Source organism: Glandiceps talaboti, chromosome 17 (genome assembly GCF_964340395.1).
Source record: "Glandiceps talaboti chromosome 17, keGlaTala1.1, whole genome shotgun sequence".
In the NCBI taxonomy this organism is placed as follows: domain Eukaryota; kingdom Metazoa; phylum Hemichordata; class Enteropneusta; family Spengelidae; genus Glandiceps; species Glandiceps talaboti.
The window spans coordinates 1519404-1543804 of NC_135565.1; the positions used below are offsets into that span (position 1 = coordinate 1519404).

General features: G+C 32.6%; 2 protein-coding genes across 3 annotated transcripts in view; one reads left to right on the forward strand and one right to left on the reverse strand.

Moving 5' to 3' along the window:
* LOC144448256 (general transcription factor IIH subunit 1-like) overlaps positions 1 to 6658 on the reverse strand; it is a 60962-nt gene extending 54304 nt beyond the window's left edge. For both annotated transcript variants that reach the window (XM_078138436.1, XM_078138435.1), the window contains exons 1-2: positions 6317 to 6658; positions 5843 to 6044 (exon numbers count right to left, since the gene is read on the reverse strand). In XM_078138436.1, coding sequence (XP_077994562.1) covers positions 5843 to 6044; positions 6317 to 6467 — 353 coding nt within the window. In that variant the 5' untranslated portion in view covers positions 6468 to 6658. The remainder of the gene's footprint in view (positions 1 to 5842; positions 6045 to 6316) is intronic.
* Positions 6659 to 6932: 274 nt separating this feature from the next.
* LOC144448007 (ciliary microtubule-associated protein 3-like) lies at positions 6933 to 24143 on the forward strand. Its single transcript, XM_078138150.1, has 5 exons — positions 6933 to 7063; positions 11000 to 11154; positions 12562 to 12660; positions 19312 to 19445; positions 20531 to 24143. The coding sequence occupies exons 1-5, from the start codon at positions 7039 to 7041 to the stop codon at positions 20745 to 20747; spliced, it is 630 nt and encodes a 209-aa protein (XP_077994276.1). The 5' UTR covers positions 6933 to 7038; the 3' UTR covers positions 20748 to 24143.
* Positions 24144 to 24401: the final 258 nt, after the last annotated feature.

Below are 24401 nucleotides of genomic sequence, written 5' to 3' on the forward strand. Positions count from 1 at the left end.
ATTACCAACCAGACTACATTTTAGGGCCTATCACACAGTGTTTACAATATTGGAATTCTATTACCAACCAGACTACATTTTAGGGACTACTACACAGTGTTTACAATATTGGAATTCTATTACCAACCAGACTACATTTTAGGGACTATCACACAGTGTTTACAGTATTGGAATTCTATTACCAACCAGACTACATTTTAGGGACTATCACACAGTGTTTACAGTATTGGAATTCTATTACCAACCAGACTACATTTTAGGGACTATCACACAGTGTTTACAGTATTGGAATTCTATTACCAACCAGACTACATTTTAGGGACTATCACACAGTGTTTACAGTATTGGAATTCTATTACCAACCAGACTACATTTTAGGGACTATCACACAGTGTTTACAGTATTGGAATTCTATTACCAACCAGACTACATTTTAGGGACTACTACACAGTGTTTACAGTATTGGAATTCTATTACCAACCAGACTACATTTTAGGGACTATCACACAGTGTTTACAGTATTGGAATTCTATTACCAACCAGACTACATTTTAGGGACTATCACACAGTGTTTACAGTATTGGAATTCTATTACCAACCAGACTACATTTTAGGGACTATCACACAGTGTTTACAATATTGGAATTCTATTACCAACCAGACTACATTTTAGGGACTATCACACAGTGTTTACAATATTGGAATTCTATTACCAACCAGACTACATTTTAGGGACTACTACACAGTGTTTACAGTATTGGAATTCTATTACCAACCAGACTACATTTTAGGGACTACTACACAGTGTTTACAATATTGGAATTCTATTACCAACCAGACTACATTTTAGGGACTACTACACAGTGTTTACAGTATTGGAATTCTATTACCAACCAGACTACATTTTAGGGACTACTACACAGTGTTTACAATATTGGAATTCTATTACCAACCAGACTACATTTTAGGGACTACTACACAGTGTTTACAATATTGGAATTCTATTACCAACCAGACTACATTTTAGGGACTACTACACAGTGTTTACAATATTGGAATTCTATTACCATCCAGACTACATTTTAGGGCCTATCACACAGTGTTTACAATATTGGAATTCTATTACCAACCAGACTACATTTTAGGGACTATCACACAGTGTTTACAGTATTGGAATTCTATTACCAACCAGACTACATTTTAGGGACTATCACACAGTGTTTACAGTATTGGAATTCTATTACCAACCAGACTACATTTTAGGGACTATCACACAGTGTTTACAGTATTGGAATTCTATTACCAACCAGACTACATTTTAGGGATTATCACACAGTGTTTACAATATTGGAATTCTATTACCAACCAGACTACATTTTAGGGACTATCACACAGTGTTTACAATATTGGAATTCTATTACCAACCAGACTACATTTTAGGGACTATCACACAGTGTTTACAGTATTGGAATTCTATTACCAACCAGACTACATTTTAGGGACTATCACACAGTGTTTACAATATTGGAATTCTATTACCAACCAGACTACATTTTAGGGACTACTACACAGTGTTTACAGTATTGGAATTCTATTACCAACCAGACTACATTTTAGGGACTACTACACAGTGTTTACAATATTGGAATTCTATTACCAACCAGACTACATTTTAGGGACTACTACACAGTGTTTACAGTATTGGAATTCTATTACCAACCAGACTACATTTTAGGGACTATCACACAGTGTTTACAATATTGGAATTCTATTACCAACCAGACTACATTTTAGGGACTACTACACAGTGTTTACAGTATTGGAATTCTATTACCAACCAGACTACATTTTAGGGACTATCACACAGTGTTTACAATATTGGAATTCTATTACCAACCAGACTACATTTTAGGGACTATCACACAGTGTTTACAGTATTGGAATTCTATTACCAACCAGACTACATTTTAGGGCCTATCACACAGTGTTTACAGCACTGGAATTCTATTACCAACCAGACTACATTTTAGGGACTATCACACAGTGTTTACAGTATTGGAATTCTATTACCAACCAGACTACATTTTAGGGACTATCACACAGTGTTTACAGTATTGGAATTCTATTACCAACCAGACTACATTTTAGGGACTATCACACAGTGTTTACAGTATTGGAATTCTATTACCAACCAGACTACATTTTAGGGCCTATCACACAGTGTTTACAGTATTGGAATTCTATTACCAACCAGACTACATTTTAGGGCCTATCACACAGTGTTTACAGTATTGGAATTCTATTACCAACCAGACTACATTTTAGGGCCTATCACACAGTGTTTACAATATCTTTACTGTAGTTTTAGTGTTTCTAGTTTTAATGTTTACAAGTGGAAAGTACATAGGTGATGTCATACAATGTATCTGGAGAACTAACATAGATTTTGCCTATGTATGTACACATAGCAAAGACATTACATCGTACTTATGTATGTGTGTACACATAGCAGACATTGCCTACATATATGTATACACATAGCAAAGACATTACATGTGCAAATATATGTACACATAGTGTAGGTATTGCCTATATGTATGTACACATAGTAAAGAAACTGCCTATGTATGTACATGTATGTACACATAGTAAAGACATTACCTACCAGTATGTAGTAATGTACATATAGTAAATATATTGCCTATGGTATGTATGCACATCTAGTAAATATGTTACCTATGTATGTACAAATAACAAAGACATTACCTATGTATGTATGTATGTATGTATGTATGTATGTATGTATGTATGTATGTATGTATGTATGTATGTATGTATGTATGTATGTATGTATGTATGTATGTATGTATGTATGTATGTATGTATGTATGTATGTATGTATGTATGTATGTATGTACATATAGTAAAGACATTGCCTATGGTATGTACGTATACATAGTAAAAATGTTACATATGTATGTACATATAGTAAAGACATTACCTATGTATGTACACATAGTAAAGACATTACCTAATGTATGTACACATGGTAAAGACGTTACCTATGTATGTACAGTCACATAGCAAAGACATTGCCTATGTATGTACACATAGTAAAGACATTACCTATGTATGTACAGTCACATAGCAAAGATATTGCCTACTGTATGTATGTACACATAGTAAAGACATTACCTATGTATTTACACATAGTAAAGACATTACCTATGTATGTACAGTCACATAGCAAAGACATTGCCTATGTATGTACACATTGTAAAGGCATTACCTATGTATTTACACAAAGTAAAGACATTACCTATGTATATACACATAGTAAAGACATTACCTAATGTATGTACACATAGTAAAGGCATTGCCTATGTATGTACACATAGTAAAGACATTGCCTATGTATTTACACATAGTAAAGACATTACCTATGTATTTACACATATTAAAGACATTACCTATGTATTTACATATAGTAAAGACATTACCTATGTATTTACACATATTAAAGACATTACCTAATGTATGTACACATAGTAAATACATTACCTAATGTATTTACACATAGTAAATACATTACCTATGTTTATACACACAGTAAAGACATTACCTATGTATGTACACATAGTAAATACATTACCTAATGTATTTACACATAGTAAAGACATTACCTAATGTATCTACACATAGTAAAGACATTACCTATGTATTTACACATATACAAATATACACATATACAAATATGGAATACCAGCGTTATAACCCCAGTACACAAGAAAGGAGACAGGACAGACACAAACAACTACAGAGGTATTTCAGTTGGTAATGTGATAGCTAAATTATTTAGTATGATCATTAACAATAGAATATCAAACTATCTGGAAAGAAATAACATCATCCACCCAAACCAAGCAGGTTTCCGACGCAAACATAGAACTATCGACCATATTCTTACACTGCACACTATTATAAAGAAATACCATTCAAGAAATAAGAAAATCTACTGTTGCTTTGTAGACCTCAAAAAGTGTTTTGATACAATTTGGAGGAAAGCACTACTCTATAAATTACTATGTAACAACATCAACGGAAATGTATACAACATAATGAAAAACATGTACACCAATATGAACTTCATCGTGAAATTAACTGACGTGATAACAGAAAAGTTCCAAATTGATAATGGAGTTAAACAAGGCTGTCCACTAAGCCCGACATTGTTTCACTACCGGACTCGCAAACATTGAAACAAATGCACCAAAGCTTAATAACAAAACAATCAACAGCCTGTTGTATGCAGATGATATTGCATTGATGTCAACATCCTATGAAGGAATACAGAATGCACTGGACTACCTTCATCGATACACAACAGACTGGCGATTGCAAGTAAACACAAACAAAACACAAATAATGGTATTTAGAAAATCAGGATGCAAACAAGATACAAGACAATTCAAATGTGGATTGGAAGAAATAAAAACTGCAGAACAATACACATATCTCGGTGTAACACTCAAGACAAATGGCTCTATGAGCTCCACAGCAACCAGATTGTCAGACAAAGCCAGCAAAGCTGCAAGAATCCAGTCACAGATATATTCGACAAAGATAAACAGTACTAAGATAAAGGAAAAACTCATGAATACAACACAGCTACCTATCCTGACATATGCTGGCGAAATATGGGGTGTTCTCCAAAATCAAACAACTTGGGACAAAACAGAGACAGAAAAATTCCATCTACGTTTTTGTCGCCAAATATTAAATGTCAGCAACAGAGTGAGCAAAATAGGATGCAGAATGGAACTTGGGAGAGAACCACTGATTAGTAGAATATACTACTCAGCAATAAACTATTACAAATACCTCAAGACATTAGACAATAACAACTTAGCCTATTATGCAATGAATGACATGGAGAACAATGATTACACAGGTTCATGGCTAACTACCTTTGAACACAATATACAATTATATAACAGCAAGAATATCAACAATTTAACAAAACAAGAACTATACAACTCAATTAGACAATATTATATCAATCAATGGAATGAAAATAACAAAAGGGAAAACTCTAAGTTATGTACATACAACAACTTCAAAAATTCCCTGGAACAAGAAGAATACATTAAAGTAATGAACAATAAACAACACATCAAAACAATAGCCAAATTTAGATTAAGTTGCCATCAACTTGCCATTGAGAAGGGTAGATATACAAAACCAAAAACACCAGTAGAAGACAGACTATGTACACATTGTAAAGAAATAGAAGATGAAAGACATCATCTAATTCATTGTAAATTATATACAAAACAAAGAGAAAAAATGTTTAGTATTATCACTACCCTCAACTCAAACTTTATAAACTTAGATAGAGGAGAGCAATTTAGATATATACTACAATCAAAACATAAGGATATTATAACCGCTCTCTACATATACCTGGATGATACATGTAGTCAATAGACACACACTAGAACTACTGTATATTTTAATATTTATATTTCATAGATCATTATTAACTTTATTTTGTTTAAATACCAAATTAGAAATGTAAAATTTTCTAAACGGCTAAAATAAAGTGTTATCTTATCTTATCATAGTAAAGACATTACCTATGTATTTACATATAGTAAAGACATTACCTATGTATTTACAGATAGTAAAGACATTACCTATGTATTTCCACATTACCTACATGTATGTATTTACATGTATTTACACATAGTAAAGACATTATCTATGTATTTACACATAGTAAAGACATTACCCATGTATTTACACATAGTAAAGCCATTACCATAGCAAAGACATTACCTACCGGTTTTTCTCTTCAAGTTCTCTATTTGCTTTGGTCTTGAATTTTGGCAGTAGTTGTTGTAGGAGTTCTTTGACATCATTTCTGTCCTTCAGAGCTACACTTGGTGAGTGTGGGTTAGCAAAGTGAAATGTACAGGCACTGCTATCATGTAGAATTAATTGTAACTGGACTTTAGATTTACCTTCTGGACTAATCTTTTGCACTGAAACATAGGATCAAATTCAAATCACATGTACTTAGGTGTGGCAGGGTATGGTGGATAGATATTATAAAGAGAATCTGCTAAAATATGCATTTATTTATTAATGTGCTATTCTTACAACCAACGTTCCGTGTCTCCCTTATCTTATTTTAATTGGCGATGCATATTTTTAGTAATTTTACTCATCAGATCAGTACACGTGTAAGTAAAAACCTTCCTTCATGCCCGTGACACCAAGTCTGTTAAAAACCAAACACAAACGTTACACTTACTTTTAATGTCTGCATATAAATGACTTATTGAAAACATCTCTCTGCTCTTCTCCATCCATCCTATCCTTTCGGCCATTAAGTATAGCGTTCCGTCTCTCTTCTTATGACGGACATGGTTCACTACCAACAAAACTTCCTCACTGGATGCCATCTCAATCAACGCCGAAATTAGTTTTAGTATTACGACAAAACGCAATTTGCGACTAAGTCAGTACAAAGGTAACGAATAGGGAATGAGAATATTGCAAATCAAGGAGTGTTAAAGTTCAGAATTGTTGTTACCATTGACTTACGAGTAAAAACAAGTTAGCCGGCGAAGTACGAAAGCGACGTTGAACGACATCGCCGCCATGCTTGATTACTCCCTCTAGTGGTACATGTTAGGAAACTGTCGTTTATTACCGTAAATGGGTAAGTGATTTCAGCGTAATGAATATTTTGTAATGTTTTAATAAAAAAATTGTCATTCAGATCCTGAAAAAATGTCACCGGTTCATAAAAGATCAGTTTAAAGATTGAAAATGTGATAAAAGGGTAATTTAATGGCAAACATTTAGCAAAAAATGACTCTTCAATGTATTGCCGTAAGACATCTTCGCCTTCCATGGCAACAAGACACACAAAGACCTGCAAACAAATGTATCGAGCTAGGACGAGTGAATACTTTAACGGAGGTGTGTTGCGGTCATAGTCGCTAGTCCATTGTAATTGTACGCTCGAAAATGACAACTTTAACAAGTGTAGAAGGTTTGTGGTCATTTATTTTTCTTTCAGTCACATGAACTACTAGACATTTGTTCCTGACAGATCGTATTCCGATTTTACACTACTATTAGTACTAATATACGTACGCCTTCACGTCATTAGCATTATATTATTATTATTATTATTATGTGTGAAGATAGCGTACATACAGTAAAATCGGAACACGGTCTGTCAGGAACTAGACTAATGGGGTACAAGTTCAAATAATTCGGCGCGAAGTAGTCCATGGAAACGGATAGTTCGTCAAAAATGTACACAGGGATCTAAACGCCATGGCCACTAGTACAATCATGGATATCTAATAATACACCCATCATCAATGGTACAATGTACGTGCTATTCTAAACCGTACGTGTACCTTCGATTCTTCTCTTGTTTCATGTTCGGAGCACCATAAACATGGCATTATTGTTGTTGTTACGCACACATGCACTCGACTCGAGATCTATGAATTTGATCTCCTTCTGTCTATACGGTATGGACATAGCTAGCATAGCATACAGCATGCAGAAAATGTACACAAACAAAACAAAACTCAATACTTTACACTTTATAGTAAGGCTTATACTCATTAACTTATAGTACATTCACATGCACTCAGGCAATACATTCGTTACGAAGCATTTGTAATGCCAAGTACAGCGTACTGGCAGCTCGGTACACACCAGGGCTGGGAGTGCACATTCGCAAGTCACAGAAAACCACAGACAAGTAAGAAATTTCTTATTTGTCTGTGATAGAACACAATTCACAACATATGGCATACATATACAGGAAACAAACATTTATGAGTTTGTAAACTATAATAATTAGTGTCATTTTATTCAGTATCCATTTATTCACAGGTCTCGAGTCAAGTGCCTGTGTATAACCATGTTATACACGCACTGAGTAATGCATCTCTCTTTATGAGTAATGCATCTCTCTTTATTATTAAAGTTTATAGTCGACAACATTTTGTACATATTTAGAGCGTATACATATAGGTATTGTATTGTTGATGAGGGTTTCTATGTAAATTATGTGTATGAACCATGGATGTTATACACATGGAATTATGTGTATGAACCATGGATGTTATGCACATGGAATTACATTATGTGTATGAGCTATGGATGTTATACATGTGGAATTATGTGTATGAGCCATGGATGTTATACATGTGGAATTATGTGTATGAACCATGGATGTTATACATGTGGAATTATGTGTATGAACCATGGATGTTATACATGTGGAATTATGTGTATGAACCATGGATGTTATACATGTGGAATTATGTGTATGAACCATGGATGTTATACATGTGGAATTATGTGTATGAACCATGGATGTTATACATGTGGAATTATGTGTATGAACCATGGATGTTATACATGTGGAATTATGTGTATGAACCATGGATATGAACCATGGATGTTATACATGTGGAATTATGTGTATGAACCATGGATATGAACCATGGATGTTATACAGGTGGAATTATGTGTATGAACCATGGATATTATACATGTGGAATTATGTGTATGAACCATGGATGTTATACACATGGAATTACATTATGTGTATGAACCATGGATGTTATACATGTGGAATTATGTGTATGAACCATGGATATGAACCATGGATGTTATACATGTGGAATTATGTGTATGAACCATGGATGTTATACACATGGAATTACATTATGTGTATGAACCATGGATGTTATACATGTGGAATTATGTGTATGAACCATGGATATGAACCATGGATGTTATACATGTGGAATTATGTGTATGAACCATGGATGTTATACATGTGGAATTATGTGTATGAACCATGGATATGAACCATGGATGTTATACATGTGGAATTATGTGTATGAACCATGCATGTTATACATTAATTAGTTTAGTTATTTACTCATTAGAATAAAAAAAAGTTTTTAGGCAAGGTGAATTTTGCTATTCTACTACATGTTCTAAGTGCATTATGAAAATTATTCATGCAAATAACATATTACAAAGAAAGGTTACATAATTGGACACATGCATCTTGTTAGTGTCGATATATATGCAAATTATATGAAATTTGAAGCTTTCATCATCCTTAGATTTTGCCTACTTATTAGATTATCAACAATTAGTATTTATACAAAATATTCATTTCAATTAATAGTGCATATGTATTGTGTTATCATCAATATTTTTCTCTCAAATTATATAAAATTTGAAGCTAAAAGGTATGTAAAAAGTTTGTTATTGTTCGTACAATAATAAATTTTTTACACATTGTCAATGTTTTGCATTTTTTTGAGTTACAAACAAGGACTTCCCTTGATATCTGTTCTTTTTCAGTGATTTTCCAAGTAGAAAAACATGCATGTACTAGAGTTTTATGAATTAAATAGTAATCAACTAAATAGAATTAGTCATTATAATAATAGTAATCAACTAAATAGAGTTAGTCATTTACAGTAATCAGCAAAATAGAGTGTCATTTACAGTAATCAGCTAAATAGAGTTAGTCATTTACAGTAATCAGCAAAATAGAGTTAGTCATTTACAGTAATCAGCAAAATAGAGTTAGTCATTTACAGTAATCAACTAAATAGAGTTAGTCATTTACAGTAATCAACTAAATAGAGTTAGTCATTTACAGTAATCAACTAAATAGAGTTAGTCATTTACAGTAATCAACTAAATAGAGTTAGTCATTTACAGTAATCAGCTAAATAGAGTTAGTCATTTACAGTAATCAACTAAATAGAGTTAGTCATTTACAGTAATCAGTAAAATAGAGTCATTTACAGTAATCAGCTAAATAGAGTGTCATTTACAGTAATCAACTAAATAGAGTTAGTCATTTACAGTAATCAGCTAAATAGAGTTAGTCATTTACAGTAATCAACTAAATAGAGTTAGTCATTTACAGTAATCAACTAAATAGAGTTAGTCATTTACAGTAATCAGCTAAATAGAGTTAGTCATTTACAGTAATCAACTAAATAGAGTGTCATTTACAGTAATCAGCTAAATAGAGTTAGTCATTTACAGTAATCAGCAAAATAGAGTGTCATTTACAGTAATCAGCTAAATAGAGTTAGTCATTTACAGTAATCAGCAAAATAGAGTTAGTCATTTACAGTAATCAACTAAATAGAGTTAGTCATTTACAGTAATCAACTAAATAGAGTTAGTCATTTACAGTAATCAGCTAAATAGAGTTAGTCATTTACAGTAATCAACTAAATAGAGTTAGTCATTTACAGTAATCAGCAAAATAGAGTGTCATTTACAGTAATCAGCTAAATAGAGTTAGTCATTTACAGTAATCAGCAAAATAGAGTTAGTCATTTACAGTAATCAGCTAAATAGAGTGTCATTTACAGTAATCAGCTAAATAGAGTTAGTCATTTACAGTAATCAGCAAAATAGAGTGTCATTTACAGTAATCAACTAAATAGAGTTAGTCATTTACAGTAATCAGCAAAATAGAGTGTCATTTACAGTAATCAGCTAAATAGAGTTAGTCATTTACAGTAATCAGCAAAATAGAGTTAGTCATTTACAGTAATCAGCTAAATAGAGTGTCAATGTCATTTACAGTAATCAGCTAAATAGAGTTAGTCATTTACAGTAATCAGCAAAATAGAGTGTCATTTACAGTAATCAGCTAAATAGAGTTAGTCATTTACAGTAATCAGCAAAATAGAGTTAGTCATTTACAGTAATCAACTAAATAGAGTTAGTCATTTACAGTAATCAGCAAAATAGAGTTAGTCATTTACAGTAATCAACTAAATAGAGTTAGTCATTTACAGTAATTAGCTAAATAGAGTTAGTCATTTACAGTAACAATCAGCTACATAATATTGTTTTTTTTCCATCACTCACAGAATCACTTGGCTAATATTTCCTTTCCTCTTTCTGACAGAATTGTTAGGTCGGGAGAAAACCAGTAATGTATCATTTGGTACAACTCTAGGCAGACCTTTATTTCCAACAAATGTACCACCAACACGAGTAGGTGTTATATTGAATTCAGAATCTTCACCAAATATTGGTCCTGGTACTTATGATAATGAAGAGGTAAGACTCTTAAGACAAAATTACTGGTTACATTGACAGGTGGTTGAGGTTAGACACTTTTACATTAACAGTATTTCACTTGTATACATTTCACATAGTATACATTTCACATACATTTCACTTAGTATACATTTCACTTGTATACATTTCACATAGTATACATTTCACTTAGTATACATTTCACATAGTATACATTTCACTTAGTATACATTTCACTTAGTATACATTTCACTCAGTATACATTTCTCACCATACATTTCACATAGTATACATTTCACTTAGTAGTATACATTTCACTTAGTATACATTTCACTTAGTATACATTTCACTTAGTATACATTTCACATAGTATACATTTCACTTAGTATACATTTCACTTAGTAGTATACATTTCACTTAGTAGTATACATTTCACTTAGTAGTATACATTTCACTTAGTATACATTTCACATAGTATACATTTCACTTAGTATACATTTCACTTAGTATACATTTCACTTAGTAGTATACATTTCACTTAGTATACATTTCACATAGTATACATTTCACTTAGTATACATTTCACACTATACATTTCACATAGTATACATTTCACTTAGTATACATTTCACTTAGTATATATTTCACTTAGTAGTATACATTTCACTTAGTATACATTTCACTTAGTAGTATACATTTCACTGAGTATACATTTCACTTAGTAGTATACATTTCACTTAGTATACATTTCACTTAGTATACACTTCACTTAGTATACATTTCACACAGTATACATTTCATACAGTATACATTTAACTTAGTATACATTTCAATTACTAGTATACATTTCACTTAGTAGTACACATTTCACTTAGTAGTATACATTTCACTTAGTAGTATACTTTTCACTTAGTATAGACTTCACTAAGTATACATTTCACATAGTAGTACACATTTCACTTAGTAGTACACATTTCACTTAGTAGTATACATTTCACTTAGTAGTATACATTTCACATAGTATACATTTCACTTAGTATACATTTCACTTAGTATACATTTCACTTAGTATACATTTCACATAGTATACATTTCACTAGTATAGATTTCACATAGTATACATTTCACTTAGTATACATTTCACTTAGTATACATTTCACTTAGTATACATTTCACTTAGTATACATTTCACTTAGTAGTATACATTTCACTTAGTAGTATACATTTCACTTAGTATAGACTTCACTTAGTATACATTTCACACAGTATACATTTCACACAGTATACATTATATCATTCAACACTGAATCACATATTAAGCCTGTTCTAATATCATCAGGTGATGGTTAAAAGTATTACACAAATAAGGTAACAAATAAGGTCCCTTATGCCTAGCTTTGATATTACTCTTTTTCTTGTAATTGACAGGTGAGTGGATTTGTCTACCAAATAGATAAACAAGTGACAAGTAAGAGAGGTTATTCACTAGGCGCTAGAACTGGACCCAGAATCAGACAAAAATTCCAGGTAAGATACGATTGATGGACAATGTTGATTCATTGAGTGATTGATATTTCACCAATTTATAGAGTGACTGGTATACAATAGTCATGTACAAGTCATATACAAGTCATGTACAAGTCATGTACAAGTCATGTATAAGTCATATACAAGTCATATACAAGTCATATACAAGTCATATACAAGTCATATACAAGTCATATACAAGTCATGTACAAGTCATGTATAAGTCATATACAAGTCATATACAAGTCATATACAAGTCATATACAAGTCATGTACAAGTCATGTACAAGTCATGTACAAGTCATGTACAAGTCATATACAAGTCATATACAAGTCATGTACAAGTCATGTACAAGTCATATACAAGTCATATACAAGTCATATACAAGTCATATACAAGTCATGTACAAGTCATGTACAAGTCATGTACAAGTCATGTACAAGTCATATACAAGTCATATACAAGTCATATACAAGTCATGTACAAGTCATGTACAAGTCATGTACAAGTCATGTACAAGTCATATACAAGTCATATACAAGTCATGTACAAGTCATGTACAAGTCATATACAAGTCATGTACAAGTCATGTACAAGTCATGTACAAGTCATATACAAGTCATATACAAGTCATATACAAGTCATGTACAAGTCATGTACAAGTCATGTACAAGTCATGTACAAGTCATATACAAGTCATATACAAGTCATATACAAGTCATATACAAGTCATGTACAAGTCATGTACAAGTCATGTACAAGTCATGTACAAGTCATATACAAGTCATATACAAGTCATATACAAGTCATATACAAGTCATGTACAAGTCATATACAAGTCATATACAAGTCATGTACAAGTCATGTACAAGTCATATACAAGTCATATACAAGTCATGTACAAGTCATATACAAGTCATATACAAGTCATATACAAGTCTTATACAAGTCATATACAAGTCATATACAAGTCATATACAAGTCATATACAATGTACAAGTCATGTACAAGTCATATACAAGTCATGTACAAGTCATATACAAGTCATATACAAGTCATATACAAGTCATATACAAGTCATATACAAGTCATATACAAGTCATGTACAAGTCATATACAAGTCATATACAAGTCATATACAAGTCATGTACAAGTCATATACAAGTCATATACAAGTCATATACAAGTCATATACAAGTCATATACAAGTCATGTACAAGTCATATACAAGTCATATACAAGTCATATACAAGTCATGTACAAGTCATATACAAGTCATATACAAGTCATATACAAGTCATGTACAAGTCATGTACAAGTCATATACAAGTCATATACAAGTCATGTACAAGTCATGTACAAGTCATATACAAGTCATGTACAAGTCATATACAAGTCATATACAAGTCATGTACAAGTCTTATACAAGTCATATACAAGTCATATACAAGTCATATACAAGTCATATACAAGTCATGTACAAGTCATATACAAGTCATGTACAAGTCATATACAAGTCTTATACAAGTCATGTACAAGTCATATACAAGTCATATACAAGTCATGTACAAGTCATATACAAGTCATATACAAGTCATATACAAGTCTTGTACAAGTCATGTACAAGTCATATACAAGTCATATACAAGTCATATACAAGTCATATACAAGTCATGTACAAGTCATGTACAAGTCATGTACAAGTCATGTACAAGTCATGTACAAGTCATATACAAGTCATATACAAGTCATGTACAAGTCATGTACAAGTCATATACAAGTCATATACAAGTCATATACAAGTCATATACAAGTCATGTACAAGTCATGTACAAGTCATGTACAAGTCATATACAAGTCATATACAAGTCATATACAAGTCATGTACAAGTCATGTACAAGTCATGTACAAGTCATGTACAAGTCATATACAAGTCATGTACAAGTCATGTACAAGTCATGTACAAGTCATGTACAAGTCATGTACAAGTCATATACAAGTCATATACAAGTCATATACAAGTCATGTACAAGTCATGTACAAGTCATGTACAAGTCATGTACAAGTCATGTACAAGTCATATACAAGTCATGTACAAGTCATGTACAAGTCATGTACAAGTCATGTACAAGTCATGTACAAGTCATATACAAGTCATATACAAGTCATGTACAAGTCATGTACAAGTCATATACAAGTCATATACAAGTCATGTACAAGTCATATACAAGTCATATACAAGTCATGTACAAGTCATGTACAAGTCATATACAAGTCATATACAAGTCATATACAAGTCATATACAAGTCATATACAAGTCATATACAATGTACAAGTCATATACAAGTCATATACAAGTCATGTACAAGTCATGTACAAGTCATATACAAGTCATGTACAAGTCATATACAAGTCATATACAAGTCATATACAAGTCATATACAAGTCATGTACAAGTCATATACAAGTCATATACAAGTCATATACAAGTCATGTACAAGTCATATACAAGTCATATACAAGTCATATACAAGTCATATACAAGTCATGTACAAGTCATGTACAAGTCATATACAAGTCATGTTCAAGTCATATACAAGTCATGTACAAGTCATGTACAAGTCATATACAAGTCATGTACAAGTCATATACAAGTCATATACAAGTCATATACAAGTCATATACAAGTCATATACAAGTCATGTACAAGTCTTATACAAGTCATATACAAGTCATATACAAGTCATATACAAGTCATATACAAGTCATATACAAGTCATGTACAAGTCATATACAAGTCATGTACAAGTCATATACAAGTCTTATACAAGTCATGTACAAGTCATATACAAGTCATATACAAGTCATGTACAAGTCATATACAAGTCATATACAAGTCATATACAAGTCTTATACAAGTCATGTACAAGTCATATACAAGTCTTATACAAGTCATGTACAAGTCATATACAAGTCATATACAAGTCATGTACAAGTCTTATACAAGTCATATACAAGTCATATACAAGTCATATACAAGTCATATACAAGTCATATACAAGTCATATACAAGTCTTATACAAGTCATGTACAAGTCATATACAAGTCATGTACAAGTCATGTACAAGTCATATACAAGTCATATACAAGTCATGTACAAGTCATGTACAAGTCATATACAAGTCATATACAAGTCATATACAAGTCTTGTACAAGTCATGTACAAGTCATATACAAGTCATATACAAGTCATATACAAGTCATGTACAAGTCATGTACAAGTCATGTACAAGTCATATACAAGTCATATACAAGTCATATACAAGTCATATACAAGTCATGTACAAGTCATGTACAAGTCATGTACAAGTCATATACAAGTCATATACAAGTCATGTACAAGTCATATACAAGTCATATACAAGTCATATACAAGTCATATACAAGTCATGTACAAGTCATGTACAAGTCATATACAAGTCATATACAAGTCATATACAAGTCATGTACAAGTCATGTACAAGTCATGTACAAGTCATATACAAGTCATGTACAAGTCATGTACAAGTCATATACAAGTCATACAAGTCATGTACAAGTCATGTACAAGTCATATACAAGTCATATACAAGTCATATACAAGTCATATACAAGTCATGTACAAGTCATATACAAGTCATACAAGTCATGTACAAGTCATGTACAAGTCATATACAAGTCATGTACAAGTCATGTACAAGTCATATACAAGTCATATACAAGTCATGTACAAGTCATATACAAGTCATATACAAGTCATGTACAAGTCATATACAAGTCATACAAGTCATGTACAAGTCATATACAAGTCATGTACAAGTCATATACAAGTCATATACAAGTCATGTACAAGTCATGTACAAGTCATGTACAAGTCATGTACAAGTCATGTACAAGTCATATACAAGTCATATACAAGTCATGTACAAGTCATGTACAAGTCATGTACAAGTCATATACAAGTCTTATACAAGTCATGTACAAGTCATGTACAAGTCATATACAAGTCATGTACAAGTCATATACAAGTCATATACAAGTCATGTACAAGTCATATACAAGTCATATACAAGTCATATACAAGTCATGTACAAGTCATATACAAGTCATGTACAAGTCATATACAAGTCATATACAAGTCATGTACAAGTCATGTACAAGTCATATACAAGTCATATACAAGTCATATACAAGTCATGTACAAGTCATATACAAGTCATATACAAGTCATGTACAAGTCATATACAAGTCATATACAAGTCATGTACAAGTCATGTACAAGTCATGTACAAGTCATATACAAGTCATACAAGTCATGTACAAGTCATATACAAGTCATGTACAAGTCATGTACAAGTCATGTACAAGTCATATACAAGTCATATACAAGTCATATACAAGTAGTATGCAAGTCATATACAAGTCATGTTCAAGTCATATACAATGTACAAGTCATGTACAAGTCATATACAAGTCATGTACAAGTCTTATACAAGTCATATACAAGTCATGTACAAGTCATATACAAGTCATATACAAGTCATATACAAGTCATATACAAGTCATGTACAAGTCTTATACAAGTCATGTACAAGTCATGTACAAGTCATACACAAGTCATATACAAGTCATATACAAGTCATGTACAAGTCATATACAAGTCATATACAAGTCATGTACAAGTCATGTACAAGTCATATACAAGTCATGTACAAGTCATGTACAAGTCATGTACAAGTCATATACAAGTCATATACAAGTCATGTACAAGTCATGTACAAGTCATATACAAGTCATGTACAAGTCATGTACAAGTCATGTACAGTTTGGGTGACATTCTAAAGTTAAGTACATAAGTGAGTTCTTAAACAGGGTTTAAATATTTTCAGAAAGGGATCATGTATCAGTCGTGAAGATTTAGTACTACTAAGATAATTTTTCTCACTTTTTTCCATGAACTTATTTGGTTGTTTATGAGATCTATCTCTACATGGTTGTTAATGAGATCTATCTCTACATGGTTGTTTATGAGATCTATCTCTACATGGTTGTTTATGAGATCTATCTCTACATGGTTGTTTATGAGATCTATCTCTACATGGTTGTTAATGAGATCTATCTCTACATGGTTGTTAATGAGATCTATCTCTACATGGTTGTTAATGAGATCTATCTCTACATGGTTGTTAATGAGATCTATCTCTACATGGTTGTTAATGAGATCTATCTCTACATGGTTGTTAATGAGATCTATCTCTACATGGTTGTTAATGAGATCTATCTCTACATGGTTGTTAATGAGATCTATCTCTACATGGTTGTTAATGAGATCTATCTCTACATGGTTGTTAATGAGATCTATCTCTACATGGTTGTTAATGAGATCTATCTCTACATGGTTGTTTATGAGATCTATCTCTACATGGTTGTTAATGAGATCTATCTCTACATGGTTGTTAATGAGATCTATCTCTACATGGTTGTTAATGAGATCTATCTCTACATGGTTGTTAATGAGATCTATCTCTACATGGTTGTTTATGAGATCTATCTCTACATGGTTGTTAATGAGATCTATCTCTACATGGTTGTTAATGAGATCTATCTCTACATGGTTGTTAATGAGATCTATCTCTACATGGTTGTTAATGAGATCTATCTCTACATGGTTGTTAATGAGATCTATCTCTACATGGTTGTTTATGAGATCTATCTCTACATGGTTGTTAATGAGATCTATCTCTACATGGTTGTTAATGAGATCTATCTCTACATGGTTGTTTATGAGATCTATCTCTACATGGTTGTTAATGAGATCTATCTCTACATGGTTGTTAATGAGATCTATCTCTACATGGTTGTTAATGAGATCTATCTCTACATGGTTGTTAATGAGATCTATCTCTACATGGTTGTTAATGAGATCTATCTCTACATGGTTGTTAATGAGATCTATCTCTACATGGTTGTTAATGAGATCTATCTCTACATGGTTGTTAATGAGATCTATCTCTACATGGTTGTTAATGAGATCTATCTCTACATGGTTGTTAATGAGATCTATCTCTACATGGTTGTTAATGAGATCTATCTCTACATGGTTGTTAATGAGATCTATCTCTACATGGTTGTTAATGAGATCTATCTCTACATGGTTGTTAATGAGATCTATCTCTACATGGTTGTTAATGAGATCTATCTCTACATGGTTGTTAATGAGATCTATCTCTACATGGTTGTTAATGAGATCTATCTCTACATGGTTGTTAATGAGATCTATCTCTACATGGTTGTTAATGAGATCTATCTCTACATGGTTGTTAATGAGATCTATCTCTACATGGTTGTTAATGAGATCTATCTCTACATGGTTGTTAATGAGATCTATCTCTACATGGTTGTTAATGAGATCTATCTCTACATGGTTGTTAATGAGATCTATCTCTACATGGTTGTTAATGAGATCTATCTCTACATGGTTGTTAATGAGATCTATCTCTACATTTTTGTGTATGTTACTCAAAGTAGCCTTAGTGTAATATAATCCCACTACTTGTAACCATGGTGACAGTGCGATGTGAAGGCTTAAAATCTCATCTTTCATTGCAGGAGAAGACACCATGCCCCTCAGCATACCAGAAAGACATCACTGACCCCATGACCTTTGATCCTGCCTTTAAACCCTTCCAAGCTGGAGCATTACGGTTTCCTAGGATACAAAAGGACCCAGATCTTACACCTGGGTAAGTTTCATGTCATTTGTTATTTACCATTTATTGTTGTTGCTTTTATTTGCATTGGTAGCTAAACTTGTAGAATTTTCTATGAGTTCAAGTTAAGTATCCTGATTAAAAATACTGTCTTATTCATTGTAGTACAGATGTAGTGTTAATCAATGATTGCATGGTGACGTCATTTTGAGAGGGTTTGATTGGTAATTGACACGTTGTCTTGGTACCCATACCCATTCAGAGGGTTTGATTGGTAATTGACACACTGTCTTGGTACCCATACCCATTCAGAGGGTTTGATTGGTAATTGACACACTGTCTTGGTACCCATACCCATTCAGAGGGTTTGATTGGTAATTGACATGCTGTCTTGGTACCCATACCCATTCAGAGGGTTTGATTGGTAATTGACACACTGTCTTGGTACCCATACCCATTCAGAGGGTTTCATTGGTAATTGACACACTGTCTTGGTACCCATACCCATTCAGAGGGTTTGATTGGTAATTGACACACTGTCTTGGTACCCATACCCATTCAGAGGGTTTGATTGGTAATTGACACACTGTCTTGGTACCCATACCCATTCAGAGGGTTTGATTGGTAATTGACACGCTGTCTTGGTACCCATACCCATTCAGAGAGTTTGATTGGTAATTGACACACTGTCTCAATTGGTACCCATACCCATTCAGAGGGTTTGATTGGTAATTGACATGCTGTCTTGGTACCCATACCCATTCAGAGGGTTTGATTGGTAATTGACACACTGTCTTGGTACCCATACCCATTCAGAGGGTTTGATTGGTAATTGACACACTGTCTTGGTACCCATACCCATTCAGAGGGTTTGATTGGTACATGTACTTGACACACTGTCTTGGTACCCATACCCATTCATACCAATCCCTAATTCAGTAATTGTTATCTTTGCAGAATATACTCTTGCTATGGGTGTGTCTATGGTTGTTGCTATGGGTGTGTCTATGGTTGTTATTATAATCAAATCTGTGTTTATATTTGAATGCTTCACTCATTTTTGTCATCATCCGGCCCATCACCATCATAACATTGACAAGTTTACTTCTTACCTACAGGCCCGGTACATATGAACACAGTGTTCCAAGAAATAGAAAAGTTGGTTTCCATGGCACATTTGGAGGACCACAACTTTTGAAAATTCCACCAGATGGAGGTTTCTTACTACCAGAAGAATGTAAAGGAACGACCTATAAAAGTAGACTAATGTCTTACAAAGATGCACGAAAGTTTAAAATTAGAGAAGCCTATCTCAGTCTTTATTGGGACGATTGATATTGTAACCAAATATCAGTTTATCTCTGCCTTTCTTTGAAGAAATCATTCTGTGGTCTAGTATCAGTACATGAACATTTACAAATAAACTTCTCTCAAATCAGTCTTTATCATGTGATCTGATTCAAATGAGTGTGATCATGTGATCTGATGCAAATAAGGCGACATTTACATGACAGCATTTCGAGGGGAAAATGCTTAAAATGATAAAAAATTTAAATGTTGTTTTCCTTTTTAATGTTTGATCATTACGTGTCTGCATGATAGGCAAATGAGAGGAAAACAGCCAATAAGTGCCATTGTACCGGTATGAGTTAGGAATATGTACCAGTCTATCATCAGTGGGTCATTCATTCATGAATATTGAGTATTTTTCAATTGTTCCATTTTCAGCTGTTTTCCAATGAAAACAAAATATTTTGACAAAAATCCACTTTCAGTGTCATTTTCAGATTGTTTTCATTTGTGTTTTCTGACATTTCTACCTTATTTGCATTTGAAACAAAAAAATATTAAATGACATCATGTAAACAGGGCATAAATACTTATGTGTGGCCTCATACAAATGACCCACTACCATGTGACTGATACATTCAAATATACATGTATGTATTCAAAATGACCAGCTATCATGTGACTGATACATTCAAATATACATGTATGTATTCAAAATGACCAGCTATCATGTGACTGATACATTCAAATATACATGTATGTATTCAAAATGACCAGCTACCATGTGACTGATACATTCAAATATACATGTATGTATTCAAAATGACCAGCTATCATGTGACTGATACATTCAAATATACATGTATGTATTCAAAATGACCAGCTATCATGTGACTGATACATTCAAATATACATGTATGTATTCAAAATGACCCGCTATCATGTGACTGTGATACATTCAAATATACATGTATGTATTCAAAATGACCCACTATCATGTGACTGATACATTCAAATATACATGTATGTATATGACCCACTACCATGTGACTGATACATTCAAATATACATGTATGTATTCAAAATGACCCACTATCATGTGACTGATACATTCAAATATGTATTCAAAATGACCCGCTACCATGTGACTGATACATTCAAATATGTATTCAAAATGACCCGCTATCATGTGACTGATACATTCAAATATACATGTATGTATATGACCAGCTATCATGTGACTGTTGTATTCAAATATACATGACTGTACATTTTGTATGTATATGACCAGCTAATATTATGCACTTATTGTCTGGCCTTATTTGGGTACTAAGGGATGTCTAATATCCTGAGGGCTGTTTTGCAGCAACTATTTCCCTTGGCTTTCAGCCTTGAGAAATAGTTGCTACATGTATAACAGCATGAGGGGTATGATGTCTACTAGTGCCCGAATAAGGCCATGGCAGGCAATGAGTGTTTTATAACTTTACATTCTCAGACACATATTCTTTCCAAAAGACTATATATTAACTACTGCCCCAGGGAAAATGACCATTTTCTCGCTCTATGCAAATTAAGGTCACTATGGGTCACTAGTCCATACCATGTGACATGGTCTAAGCAAATCACTGAAGGCTGTATGAAAATGATCTGTTATACGTTCAAATATACATGTATATGTATGTGTACAAATGAATACCCGCTACTATATTCATAATTATGTACAGGTAAATTTTGTAAGCTGGTTAAGTGCTCATTATCATATTTTCATACATTTGGGTTTTAAATTCTCCTGTAATTTTGCAGCAACAAATATCTGATAATGCAACTGCTTCCTTTTTCATCTCCACTACACTTTTGAACTTTTTGCAAGTTTTTAGGATTTTTTTTAGTCTTGCAACTTTGACTTGTATTGATAATTTTCCCTGCATTCCAGTATAATAACCCTCCATTTTATGCTCAGTTTGACATTTTATTTTTTACTGCCACTACATTTAATATGTTTTTAGCTCCCAAAGGGGAGCTTAAGATATACCGGCTGTCTGTCTGGCTGTCTGTCTGTCTACATCTTCAATATCTCAACTTCAAGAACCCTATTGGCCTGTTTTAATTGAAATATTTGGCATAGAGATTCTGTGAGCAAATTCAGAGAACTGATTAGATTTTGGTAAACATCCTAGGAACATTAACTTAATGATGCATTTGCAAAAATAAAAAGTTTTGGTAATTAGGCAATATCTTTAGCATGCAAACTTCAGAATTATAATTTAGTAGACACGTTGAAGATAGAGCAGATATCCAACATTAGTAGACACGTTGAAGATAGAGCAGATATCCAACAAATCCTGTTGATGTAGTTCATAGTTTTAGTGAATTATAATTTAGTAGACACGTTGAGGATAGAGCAGATATCCAACAAATCCTGTTGATGTAGTTCATAGTTTTAGTGAATTATAATTTAGTAGACACGTTGAAGATAGAGCAGATATCCAACAAATCCTGTTGATGTAGTTCATAGTTTTAGTGAATTATAATTTAGTAGACACGTTGAAGATAGAGCAGATATCCAACAAATCCTGTTGATGTAGTTTATAGTTTTAGTGAATTATTTGCATGATTAATGGTTTTTTGGTAATTAGGCAATGTAAGTTTGCAATCTTAAAATTTCTAATGCACATTGATTATAACATAGCTTGTTGATGTAGCATTTAACTTTAGTGTTTCTATCAGAAGTGGCTGCCAAAAAAATGTCCACCTACTCTAGTTATTCCTCTTGTAACTTTATATTTACTTAAATACAAATAAAGTATGTTGAACTGTTCATCAACATAAAAGGTTATATTTGTAGTACACATTGGAAAAATTTACAAGACTCTCAATTCCAATATTTACACAGGAAATGTATTCATGCTTGGTTCATATGTTTAAGTGGATAAAATAGTGAGTAAATTGCCAGTTAAGAAGTTGCTAGCCTAGAGGCTATCCATTGACATCCAAACTACACTTTGCTAGCCTAGAGGCTATCCATTGACATCCAAACTACACTTTGCTAGCCTAGAGGCTACACAATTTGTTGCCATTATACTTTTAGTCCCAAAGTCAGCCCAAACTAGCCCAAGGGAGCACTTTCAGTTTACACTTGGTTTTTTTTATAGTAATTATTGTCAGGCTTATTGAATACACTATCAACATCAATGGGAAGTAAATAACATCCGATCCACAGATTTTCTGACAGTCCTCTACATGCCAGTTAAAAATGAATTAAGACACCCAGGTAGCTGAAGAATTTTATGATAGCAATTATTGAATACAATGTAAATGTAATATCAAGATTGAAATTTGAAATGTAATTGATTGTAATGGAACAATGTGTGTTTTACAACTAAATAGCCGTCTATGACTTTTCTTTTGATTAATACTATAAATAAAACAAATGTGGTTTCTCTAAAATCACCTCAAATTGTGTTTGTTCACTTCTTTAAAATGTTATGTATATGTTGTTTGCTAAGGATATTATATGTCGATGGAGGTAATATTAGATATATGGGTATATGGGATATATGGGATATATCATATTAGATGTATGGGGTACCAAGGTATATGGGATATATCATATTAGATGTATGGGGTATCAAAGTATATGGGATATATCATATTAGATGTATGGGGTATCAAAGTATATGGGATATATCATATTAG